The sequence below is a fragment of the Nicotiana tabacum genome, chromosome 18 (assembly GCF_000715075.1).
Source record: "Nicotiana tabacum cultivar K326 chromosome 18, ASM71507v2, whole genome shotgun sequence".
Taxonomy (NCBI): Eukaryota; Viridiplantae; Streptophyta; class Magnoliopsida; order Solanales; family Solanaceae; genus Nicotiana; species Nicotiana tabacum.
The window spans coordinates 154,240,488-154,253,306 of NC_134097.1; the positions used below are offsets into that span (position 1 = coordinate 154,240,488).

At 35.7% G+C, this 12,819-nt stretch overlaps 1 protein-coding gene across 1 annotated transcript; it reads left to right on the forward strand.

Moving 5' to 3' along the window:
- Positions 1-8,772: 8,772 nt before the first annotated feature.
- LOC107799183 (protein NDR1-like) lies at positions 8,773-9,815 on the forward strand. The gene has a single exon (XM_016622269.2). It carries the CDS (start codon positions 9,031-9,033, stop codon positions 9,628-9,630), a length of 600 nt encoding a protein of 199 aa, XP_016477755.1. The 5' UTR covers positions 8,773-9,030; the 3' UTR covers positions 9,631-9,815.
- Positions 9,816-12,819: the final 3,004 nt, after the last annotated feature.

Below are 12,819 nucleotides of genomic sequence, written 5' to 3' on the forward strand. Positions count from 1 at the left end.
ATTGCTACGGCCACTCGACTGGACATGGATGAAACTGGATCCCATGTGAATCAAACTATGTATAGAGGCATTATTGGGTCCCTTATCTATCTCACTGCCAGCAGACCTGGTATTGTCTTCAGTGTGGGGCTATGTGCAAGGTTTCAATCAAATCCCAAGGAATCTCATTTGAAGGCTGCCAAAAGAATTCTGAGATACCTTAAAGGAACACAGGACCTGGTCCTTTACTATCCCTCAGGTGACAGTTTTAATCTCATTGGATATGCTGATGCAGACTATGCAGGTTATTTTGTGGATAAGAAAAGCACATCTGGAACGGCTCACTTCCTAGGTTAATGTCTCATCTCTTGGGGCACAAGGAAGCAAAACTCAATGGCCCTTTCAACAGCTGAAGCAGAATATGTAGCGGCAGCATCCTGTTGTGCTCAACTTCTATGGATTAAGCAGCAACTGGAGAATTTTGGGGTACTTAATGAGAGTGTGCCCCTTCTATATGACAACACCAGTGCACTCAACATGGCCAAGAATCTAGTTAACACAAAAGGACCAAGCATATTGATGTGAGGCATCTCTTTCTGAGGGATAATGTGGAGAAAGGGTTGATCTGTATGAAGTTCTGTAGCACAGAAGACCAAATTGCAGATATCTTTACCAAAGCATTAAGTAGGGAACATTTTGATAGAAACAGGGTGAAGCTGGGGCTTTTAAAGCTCAATTGAGAACCTGATTCCTTACCATTTGGCTATGAAAATCACTTTTAGGTAAAACTAGCTAAACTGTTTTCTAGCCAAGTCTAACTCACTTCAATACCGTTGCAGGTAAACACACATGATGAGTATAGAAGATGTAGATACAGTGCATGGATGATAAATGAGGATTGATATTTTCAAATAACAGGTCAAGTACCTGGTTCTTGTACTAAAGGTTAGTAGTTCTGTACATTCTTTAATACACGTCTTGACAAGGTACAAAAATAATCTGCCATGTCATCCACCTTTTTAGACCATGTTGTCACGTCTCTTCACTTCAAATCGTTCCATCTCCCTTTGAAACGTTGCACTTTTTCATGCACAACTGCCATTTCAGAACCGGTTCCTATCTCTCTCTTCATAATTATCCATTCTTAATAAAACCCTCTTCCATTCTCCACAAACCATAGTCTTCCATTAGAACTTCCCAAAGCACCTTCACTCTATTTTTTCAATGGCTGATACAGACTCCGACATCCCTGCCTCAGTCATCTCAGATACTGAAAAACCTATGGAGTCCTCCGTCCCCACTGAGTCTTCTGTGACCACCCCTGCTCTTACCGGTAAAATCACACCTAATCCAGACTGCCTGTCTCTGTCCATCCTAGAGACCCCTAAAATTGTTTATCCGCCATCTCTATCTTTTGAGGTTCCCAATAATCAAAGAAAAAGTGGAGAACAAGGTCAAAGTCCTGGGGTCGCAGAGGGTTCCGCCATTGTTGCTGCAGATTTTGTGGTGGAAGTGGTACCAATTGAGGAAGAAAATATTGTAACCATCTTTGTGGTATCTGCTGATGGTGTCCTGCATGAAATAATTTCTCAGAGAAACGAGGTAAAGGGTATGGGGGAAGAAGGATCCATAGTGACTGTTGAGGGCTCTGTACTAGCAGAAACTACTGGGCCCTCATATGAGGAACCTGGCCCCTCTCCGAAGGACCCAGGTCAGGGTTCTCATTCCTAGGACAGTTCTGCTCCTGCATTGCTGTTGCGACATTGGACATTCATGCTCTTAAGATGAGGTCTAGCGATGAGGAGGATTTAGACAACCTGGCTCTCGATGCGTTCATAGACAAGCGAAGGGTGGTGTCCACTCCTGAGTTTTCCACCAAATGACCTACTACCAGGTTGCAAGCTAAGGTGGCCTACGACTCTGCCCTTTAAAAGAGCAGAAAAAGTAGCAAGAAGCAAAAGAGGAGGTTGGTGAAAGATAATGTGCCAGTATGTGATAAAGTTGTCCTTGTAGTAGAAGTGGAAGAGGAAACACCAGAGGAACCTGGTTCCTTGGTGAGACGGTCCCAGAAAGAGACGTAGCCTGCTTCAGTAGAGAAAGTTTCAACTCACAGTTCCAAGTTGAATGAGGTTGTGAGTGAGCCCTCAATTTCTGATGAGGACGTGTTAGTCAAGTCTAAGGGAAAGGAGAAATCAAGTGGTGGGAAGTCTGACAAATGAAATTCTGAAACTATTAGGGAACCTGGTTCTGTGAAAAGGCTGAGGAGTGAAAGCAGTTCTGCTTCAGAACGCCTAAGGCACCAAAAGGTTCTGCTGGGTCGTACGCTTGATCCAGCAAATCTCTGATATGGATGGTATGCGACAAGTTCTTGAAATGATTGAGCTTCAACGATGGGGGCATCTATTCCAAATAGATGCACCTAAGGTATATGAGGATGAGGTTCAAAGCTTCTTTGCTAGCCTCTTTCCCGTTGAAACCGACCATATTTGTGATTTGGTGAATGGAGTACATATCGTGTTAGATGTAAGTCTTCTTGGGGATATTCTTAAGGTCCCTACAATTGGTATGTCTAGTGTGAAGGATACGTGTCAATATAATTTTCGGAATGCTATGGTAAAGGACAATGCGAACCAGAAGGAGGACCATATATACAAGAAGGCATTACTTCATGTCTATCAATTGCTCTTCGAATTAGTAAACAAAGTTCTGTTGCCTCGTGCTGAGAGGAGGTTCATAACCTCTAAGTCTGACCTATTTTTGATGGAGAAACTGGATAGCTTTACTCCTGTCAGCCTGCCTGCTATTATGATCGAACATATGCAAAAAGTAGCAACCTTCAAGGATGGTAATCATGGTCTTCCATATGGGTTTCTGCTTACGCAAGTGTTTAAGTTCCTTGAGGTGCCGCTGGGGCAAGGCAACGTAGGAACTAAGAAGCAGACTTTCTCACAGACAACGTTGGAAGAATGCGAATGCATAGAAAAGAATGGGGGTAGGCAGTACATCAACCATCTCACAACTCATTAATGCTCAAAATAGTGCAACTGAGGAGATTCGTTGGTTGAAGTTTAGGAATGCTATCTTGGAAGGTCAGCAAGCCCAAGGAGTTCCGGCGTCAAATGATGAAGTGGCTCATTTGACAAAAGAGAATGATGATCTCAGGGCGCAAGTGGAGAACCTGAAAGCGGAACTGCTCAATGAACAGAAGTCGGTCAATGCCCGAATAGACCTAGTTCTCCAAACTCTTGTTGCAGCCTCCAAGCCCTCTACTCCTAGTGCCCCTTAAGTACCCCTTCAGTGACCAGTTTCTGGAATGTTCTTTTAAGTTTTTTTTATGGCAGTTGTTTTGTTTCTTTTTTTGATGTGGTTGGGATGTAACAGTACTGCTCCTGTCTTTAACAGTCAAATTTTGCCTTTGTTTTTCAAGCAAAGGCATATATTTTTATCTATATAAAATCTATCATCTTTTATTATCTCATTGCTGGAATTTTATGATTCTCTTCTCTATCATGTTGTGTGCACATATGTGGCATGAGTTAGCTTGGCTAGACTTCTTTATGTTGTTTGACTGCTTGTGTCTTTTTAATGATGCCAAAAGAGGGAATAATTAAGTAGTGTATAATAATTTGAATCAAGGATCTGATTAAGGGGGAAGGCGTAAAATCAAGGGGAACTTGTGAGCTCCTGTTATTTTATCTGGTTCTCCTTGCTCTAAACACATGTTCTCAATGTCCAAGTTTGTCATCATAAAAAAGGAAAAAATTGATGGATTTTCAATGTCTTTGCCTTATGTTTTGATGATTTAACAAACTTACCGTCAAGTACCTGATAGGGAACCTGACACACTTGGGTTACATTGCAAATTAACGGATTCCAGCTAAATGTGAATTTCTATAACTTCAGGAGATAGAGAACCAAACAAGAACTTGATACCCTTGTGGTTCCCTCATAGCTGTACGAGGTCAATTGGACACAACTGGAAGCGATGTGACTGCCTGCACTGTTTCTGCCTGCATTGCACTGTTTCCAGTGGTCACTTATCCTTTGACCAACTAAAGTACTTATATCGTTCAAGTGATGTCATCAAGGTGTATTAACAAGGACCTTATATCAATACATCACTTGAACACTTGAGAATTCATTCAAGCCTTCTACAAAATAGTGAACTTAATTCTCAAGATCTTGAAGAGCAAAGTTAAATGCTACTACGGACCAGTTCCTAAATCTAGTATTTTGTTGTCCTTAGTTGAGTTATATTCCTAAATCTAGTATTTTGTTGTCCTTAGTTGAGTTATAACTTTGTGATTGTTCTTATTGTATCTCCTAAAGTTTAGCTAGAAGCGTTGATTAGGAACCCTCTTGTAAAATTCATAAACTCTCTGAGTTTGTGTTGTGACTAGAGTTAGTCATAAGTTAAAGTCTTTGTAACTAGAGAGTGACAAAGTGATTTGTGGTAAGAGAATCACAAGTTAGTTGAGTTGAAGTTTTTGTAATGGAATCATTACAAAGTGGCTTGTAATAGGTGTTTACAAGTTAGTGAAGTTGAAAGTCTACAAGTGTAGGTCGTGGTTTTTGTCCCCTTGAGTTGAGATTTTTCCACGTAAAAATCTCGTGTCTTATTTACTTATTGTTTCATTAGCATTCTCAGTAAAAACTCATAGAGGACCAAGTACTCTATTGTTTGGTGGACTCATATAAACTAACAAACAAATTGGGATATTTTGACATATTGGGAAAAGTGGTCACTGAAAAAAATATTCAGGATTTGCAAATGATCGATTTAGCGTCAGATTAGTGAAGGATCAGAATTCTTCGCGAAATTTTTCCAAAATTAATTTTCTGAGACAAAATCTTAACTTATTGCAAATACTAGCCACGGCCAAGTCTGTCGCAAATTAAAGCCAAAATAGAAAAAAAAGATGAAAATGAAACTAGAGAGGAGGTGGTTTAACAATATTAATTCTTGATAAATGCACTCTTGGGTTTACTATCTGATTTAATATTTTAAAGACCTGGATTCTCAAAAAAGTCTTGGTGTTTTCTGCTTTATTGTTAAAAAATGACATTTTGGGGTCAAGTAGTCTTGTATTTTGCTTTTCGCGGAACAATTCCGTGACTTGTTATTCCTATCTCTTTCCTCATAGCACGAATATCCAGGCAATAGAGGACCTATAGAACATCTGAATATAAGTTAGACGGTGTTTGGCTAAGCTTCCAAGCGTGTCAAACTGATTTATAAGCATATTTTGGCTTATTTACGTGTTTGATAAATACCTAAAACTAAAATCAATCATAAGTCATAAGTTGGTCATCTCCAACTTAGGTCTTTAGCTTAGAAAGAATTACAAGAAAATACACATGACTTCACACCATAACAAAAAATGGCTCATGTTTCTAAGCTTTACCCGACCTAGCCCATATTGTACATATTTGAAAATACTAGCCCTTGCAAATTCAAAATCTGTGTTCTTACAATCATTGCTTATAAAAGTTATAGAGTTAAATTTGTGTTCTCACATCTATTGCTTTCATATTCTCTTCTTCTCACATCTTTTACATATGCTAGGGGTCGTTCGCCATTACTGCTTCTCCTCCTATGTCACCTGGTTGCAACGTAAAAGTTAAAGAGCAGAAGTACACCATTGAATGACATTCAAAGCTTTGCTTTCGAAAATAGAATGTTTTGAGTTTGGATTGGGTGTTGTTCCAATTGATTGAAATATCAAAAGGAGTTCAAAATTTAAATTTGAAGTGATTTGGAGTAGATTTGAGCAAGATTTGAGTTAAATTTCAGAAAATACGCAAGGAAGAATACGAAGTCAGTTTTTTGTATAATTATGTATAATCTTGTATAATAGTATATATGAGTGTATAAACACATCTTATACACTATTATACACTTTTATACACCTTTATATAAGTGTCTGTTCAGACGAACTTCTTTCACGATTTTCCATTAAATGACTTCAAATTTTATATACAACCTCCTTATACTATTTCTAATAAGTTTCAATAACACCCACTCCAAACTTCTCACAAAATCAAATTCGGAATTTAAACCAACATATTTAAGTTTGTTAAAAATCTAATTTACACCACCCAAATGGATTTGGTTTATTCAACTAATATTTGAGTCACAGTTATTGATTCGAAAATTAACTTCAAAGCTTGAGCAATTTTTTTAAAAAATTAAATAGTAATTTTGAGAACCTATTGGAATTGAATGTTGAATCTTAACCTATTATTTTTGGGCTAGTTGGTTGTAAATTGAAATATGGCTTATAGAATTTAAAAGTAGAGAGTCTAGTTGTTCTTATGTAAAAATTTTCCTTTAGCTTATAAGCACTTTTAGTTTGACCAAAGCTTTTACTAGTTTATCCTTAATAATATTTTTTAATTCACAATATATTTTTCCCAAAATAAATTTTCTAGCTTTCTTTTCATTCCATATTCGTTGTTCATCTTTTTCTTTATAAAGAACCTTTTTAATTTAAAATATTTTTTAAAGTTTTTAATGATATTTTAGTCATTTTAATAAAAGAACAACTTATCAGCACTTCTCTACCAAACACATCAACTACTTATTATCAGTTTCATCACGTTTATCCAAACACATAAATGTTTATTTAAAAAATTAATTTCAACACTTAAAAATATTTTTCAACACTTTAATCTTATCAGCTATTTACAATCAGCTAATCACTTGCAAATAATGGCTTTACTACTTGGTCCTCATGGATAGCGGGAGATTCATCATAAATACACACATGAAAATTTTCCAAAACTATTAGTTTTAAATTTTAAATTTTGAATGCATAATTCTAAAGAACTAAGAACCTTGTACAGATCAAGTTTAAATATTTATTTTGTCTTTGTATTCTAGGTCAATTGTTTTTCCCCCTCTTTAATTAGTTTCTTTTTCACCCTTGATACAGAAATTTTTATTGTCTTGTGTGCACGAAAAAATTAGATATTCTGCGCTTACTTCCAAATCATATAACCGTCTAAATCTTTAATGAGAAATTTTTATAAAGCACCATTTTTTAGTACTAATTAGCCATCTATAGATATCGTTTGTTATATTACGGTTTATAAATATATTTTATGTGGTTATAAGATATATTTGATGTATTTAAGTTATTGTATTCATGAATACAGTAGCAAAAATAGGCGTGAATCAGGAAAATCCAGCTAATCAGTTGTTGTATTTGAGTGTATTCATGGAGTAAAACACGGGATTACAACTGAACAGATTATTGTATTCGACTGTATTCACGGTGTGAAATAGGGGATTACACTGTTTTTAAAACGAAAAGCGAATCAATTAACATAATAGACTCCTAATATAACTCAACAAACTCAACTATAACACACAAAATTTATATTTTTCAGTTATAAAAAAGATTCTCAACCGCAAAATACCCCAAAAACATAGCAATCTTAGAAATTATATAATACATCTGAATACATAAATTATATTAATTAAAAAAATATATATGAATACATTCATGGCATATAGCGAGACAATGGATACAATGAAATGGATAGAATACAGAGGGATACATTGAAATACAATGAGGAAAAAAGATACTGAATACAATGAAATACATGGAATACAACGAGATACATTGAATTACAATGAAAAAAAGATAGTGTATACAATGAAATACATAGAAATACAGTGAGATACATTGAAATGCTCTTAAAAAAAAGGTAACAGAATCTTCAAATTGCTCAACCTCAAACTTCAGACGACCTATTTTAGTCGACAATTTTCCGACGACCCATCGGATTCCGCCCATGATTCCATAAGCAGCGATGAGAGAAAGAAGAAGAAAACAAGAAAGATTGCTGAAGAAGAAATCACTGAAGAAGAAATCGCTGAAAAAGAAATCGCTGAAGAAGAAATTCAGCAGTCACTTTGCTGAAGAAGAAATTCAGCAGTCAATTCGCTGAAGAAGAAATTCAGTAGTCAATTCGCTGAATAAGAAATTTGCTGAAAAAGAAATTCAGCAGTTAATTCACTGAAAAAGAAATTCAGCAGCCAATTCGCTGGAGAAGAAATTCAGCAGTCGAAGAAGAAACATATTGGAGTTGACTCCTTATTCATGTCCACGAAACTTTGGGAGAAAAAGAGAGTTGATATTAGAGGAAGAAGTCCACGAAACTTTGAGAGAATGGGATGTATCAAAGTAGATAGAGAAAGAAAAAAGTGTAACTGATTAGCGTATTTAGTGGCTTAGGGTTAGGAGTAAACCAAAATTAGGAATTTTGTATAAACCTTAAAAGGTATCTATAGAATATAATTTTTTTAAATGACATTTATTTAAAATAATAACCTTTGCTATAGGAGGTAAAAATTCTTTGGTTAAGTTTTTTTTAGCACGTGTGTGTTTGTAGTTTTTATTACGAAGACCTACTTTTATATTGTCTCTTTTTTTTTACCTTCATCTGGTGTTCGCTATTCGCATTAGAGCTCGACTATATTCGGATTCGTGCCGCGTAGGGTCCAATTCGAGAGGAAGTACTCCTGATCAATGATTTTTTATATCCAGGACTCGAACCAAAAATCTCTGGTTAAGAAAAGAACAGCCACGTCCACTGCACCACGTACTTTTTCATTTTTAGATATGGAAACTACTTCATAGTTGAATTGTTCCACGAAATTTCATGCAACCACTATCTAACTCGTTTAGGGCAAGATAGAAAATATCTAACAAAATAAGGTCCAACTTAAATTCTAAGAGCTAGTCATTGACCCAAGTCTTCTTTAAATAAGCAGAAAAACCCATAACTTGTTGAGACCCTACATCTTTAAAAAACCATCTACTAAATCCCAAAAATACACACTTCTCAAAAATAGTGTTCCCCTCATCCTCCTCTCATTGTCTCATTTCCAATCCCTTCTTCACCTATTTCTTCCCATTTTTTTGATTCTTGAGAAACAACAATAGCAGTTCTCCACCACCACCCAATTGGCTGGAAAACCGTGCCACGTTCAACTAAATTCATTGAGTTTAAATCTTGAATTCGTGTTTTTTACTTTAAAACATGTCGGACTCATGTGTTTGGGGTTACGTGAAATTAATAGTGAGTTTAGGCATTGTAGCTCTGGTTCTTTGGTTAAGTTTTCGTACCACGAAACCTAAATGTTCCATCAATGATTTTTACGTGCCAGGTCTTGACAAATCAGTCAACAACAACAACAACAACGCGACAAGACGCAACAACAATCTATCCTTTCAACTCAATCTGAAGAATGAAATGAAGGACAAAGCTGTTCGTTACGATGATATTACACTTAAGTTTTACTATGGTACAAATACAAGTTACCCTATTGGTAATTTTACAGTTGATGGATTTAAACAGGGGAAAGATAAAGAACTATTTAAAAGTGGGATGATTGAAACTCATAATATGCCATGGGATGCTGCACTTAAAGCTGTTACAAATGGATCTAAGGCGATTTTTCGAGTTGATGTGAGTAGCAGAATAAGGTACAAGATTACATTTTGGTATACTAAGAGACATAATTATTTTGTGGAAAATAAGGTTGAAGTTGATGATAAAGGTAGATCTGGTGCTCAACAACTGAGTTATAGTTTTGGGGGTTTTGGTCTTACATTATTTGTTTTGTCATTTTTACTTTGATTTTCCTGTTGTAAAAGGCTTGTTCTTGCTGATTACAATGGTTATTGTTGACTTTTCTGTTTGCTTTCAACAATTTTTTTTGATTTTTTTGGCTATTTGAAGGACTTGTTCCTAGAAATTGGCAGTGATTAATGTTCATATTTTCCTTTCTTTCCACAGTTATTATTGGATGATTCTTTTTATTCTGTTTGGTTTACCATTCGGTATTTGAAGTTTTATTAGTCCGATTACTCTGGATTTATGCCGTATTAGACCCACTAACGGATTGACTTTTAATTAATCTGAATTCCTAATCGCGTAAAACTCAGGGGAAGCGCTCTCTGCTAAAAAATTTTGTATTGCAAAGTCGAGACCACTAGTTAAGATAGGTAAGATTTGTGTACACACTACCTTTTTCAGATCCTATTTATAAGAATACACTGAATTTGTTGTTATTGTTGTTGTTGATGCTAGTTTAAATGTACATCTAATTTTTCTTGTAATTGTACTTCAATCATTAATAAAACATTACAATTGATTACTTAAGAATTCTTTTACATTTTTTATCTAAAAGAATATGAAGCTTTAAAGAAAGGAAAGGGAACAACACAAGAAAGTAAGACTAAAGCAATTTTAGTGTTGTTTGCCACTCTCTGCTGCATGTTTCAATCTCATCCGAAAATTATATTCTCATCCATTATTTACGAATCTATTCCTATACTCAAATAACTAAAATATCTCTGATCAGAGGCAGCGGAGCTAGAAGGTTATCTACGGATTTGATCAAACTTAATAATTTTAGTTTTTTTGTATTTGTACTAATAAATTTATTAAATATATATAAAGATCAAAAATCCAGTTCCTAATACGTGATGTCGCTATCTTAGAATTTAAAATCCATAAAATTTAAATTTTGATGCCAAACTTTGATGTGCATTCATACTTAATCAACCCTCCAAATACAAATAGATCTATGTTCACTAGATAGAAACATAGTCACTTTTAAAAATTAATTTAGGTCGATTATAAAATTTCATTGAGGTCTACCTAATGTAGTCGTTTTATTAAATTCATTGAAGTATCATATAATATACAATCAATACGACAACTTTACTTTCTTTCTGGGTGCACGTTGTCGTTTGTTTATTTATTTATTATTAATTGCTATTGTTGTCAACTTGTAATAAATTAATAGGTAAGAGAAATTGCTATCCTCAAATAGATTATCAGATTCCCGGTAACAGAACCAATTTGTTTAACTAAAAAATAGAATTTCTGTCAAATCTAGAATTTAGAAGAATGCGGGTTACTGATAATCAAAAGAATATGTAGAAGAGAGTAATTTGGAGTAACCAGAGTGTAATCAGGAGAAAAACAAGTGAATCAAAGTATATTCCAATTGTGTCTTGTGTTTACAAGTGACTAGATACCTCCCTTTTATAGGTATCTTGAAGATATGTGTTTCCTCTAAATCATAATGAGGCTATTATGAATAATTAAAGACATTGAATGCTACGTTACACAATCATTGTAATCAATACAAATTCTCTAACGTATCCAGTATTTAATGTCTGTCGAATTCTGTATTTGCGCTCTTTATTATGGTCAGATCCATTCCTTTTGATAAATGATTTAAATAGGTACGGGCGCTGAATCCTTCAAATGTCCTCCCGTGCATCTTCTTTTGCCTTTGCTCGTTTTTACTACTACCCGTACCTCTTGACTAATTATAATTCTTTGACTATTTGACCAGTCCACGTGTCTCAACATGTCACTTGCATATATAAATGCAATTTTTTCCAATACAGATAGTCCCCCCACTTTCCATTTATTCATCAATTGAATATTTGGGAAGTGAATTTCATTAAAACGAGAATTTTTCACCATTAATACTATGACAAAATTGACGCTTCAATTGTCACTTCCATTTAATATTTCGTACACGTATCAATTTTCCATTGGCTCTGCAGTTTTTGCCGCCTTTTTCAAGGTTTTTATGGTTCCACTATTAACGAAGTGCCAGTTAACATAATTATGGTCTTTCTACCTCCGCACTTTTACCTTTGGCGGTTGCTTATCGGTATAAATAAAAAAAAATTCTTTGTCTTTTATCACATAAAGCTTATTGAACACTTATTTCTCCAAATCTTTGTTGACTTCTTACTTAGATCATTCCTCTTCGATATGTCTTCTCCAAGCCCTAACCCTGAGAGAATTTTCATTACTGACTCCTTGCCCAATGCCCCTGTTAGGCACAGAAGGGGAGGTAGACTTCGTAGTTTAGGATCTACTCGAGGTGGTTCATCTATGCCTTCTTCTGATTCTAGTCCTTCCTCTAGAACCAGAGGTTCCCTTTCTCACAAATCTTCTTCTAGGGGTAAAGATCATTCTGAACCTTTACGTGAACCTTTAGTAGATGAGATAGTTCCTTCAGAATTGTCTTTTTACCATGACAGGGAATCTCTTAGAAACCAGGTTTCTGCATTAGATCGTGTCGATGCTTACCCTACTCAAATTACAGAGGTTTTGACTCCTATGGTTCGTAAGGACTGTCATTGGAGTAATGATTTTCCCATTGTTATCCCTAATCTGAATCAGAGAATTACTTCCTATTTAACTGGGTTCTCTTTTGTTTACACTTACCTTTCTACTTTAGGGTTTAGACCAGCAATCGACCCAGTCATTCTTGAATTTTGTCATTTCTTCAATGTCTGCTTGGGTCAAATTGGCCGAATCATATGGAGGGTTGTTGCATGTTTGAGGCATTTAGCCACTAAAGCTGAAGCTCCTTTTACTTTCCCTCACTTGATTCATCTTTACTCACCTAGGCTTTTTCGTAATGGTGTTTTTACAGTAGTAGCCAGGAGTAAAAGGGGGTTGGTGAGCCCTGAAGATGACAAGGATCGTGGCTGGTATGCCCGATTTGTTGCTGCCCCCACTGTTAGTTTGGTGGGTGAAGATAATGTTCCCTTCCCTGAGAAGTAGAATTTTGCACGTAGGTCTTTTATCCCTCTCGTACCTTCTTCTTTCAAGTTTATCAGCTTTTCTAATTTTACCCCCCCTTTTTTAGCAACCATGGGAGTTGTGGGGGATGTTCCCAATTTCCGTGGTTGGGTAGTTAAATTGCTGAAGATCGCACCAATGGACGGTAGATCTTGGAAAACACTTTCTAACCGCTTTGGTTGGAAGGTAATGACTCATGGTAAAAGT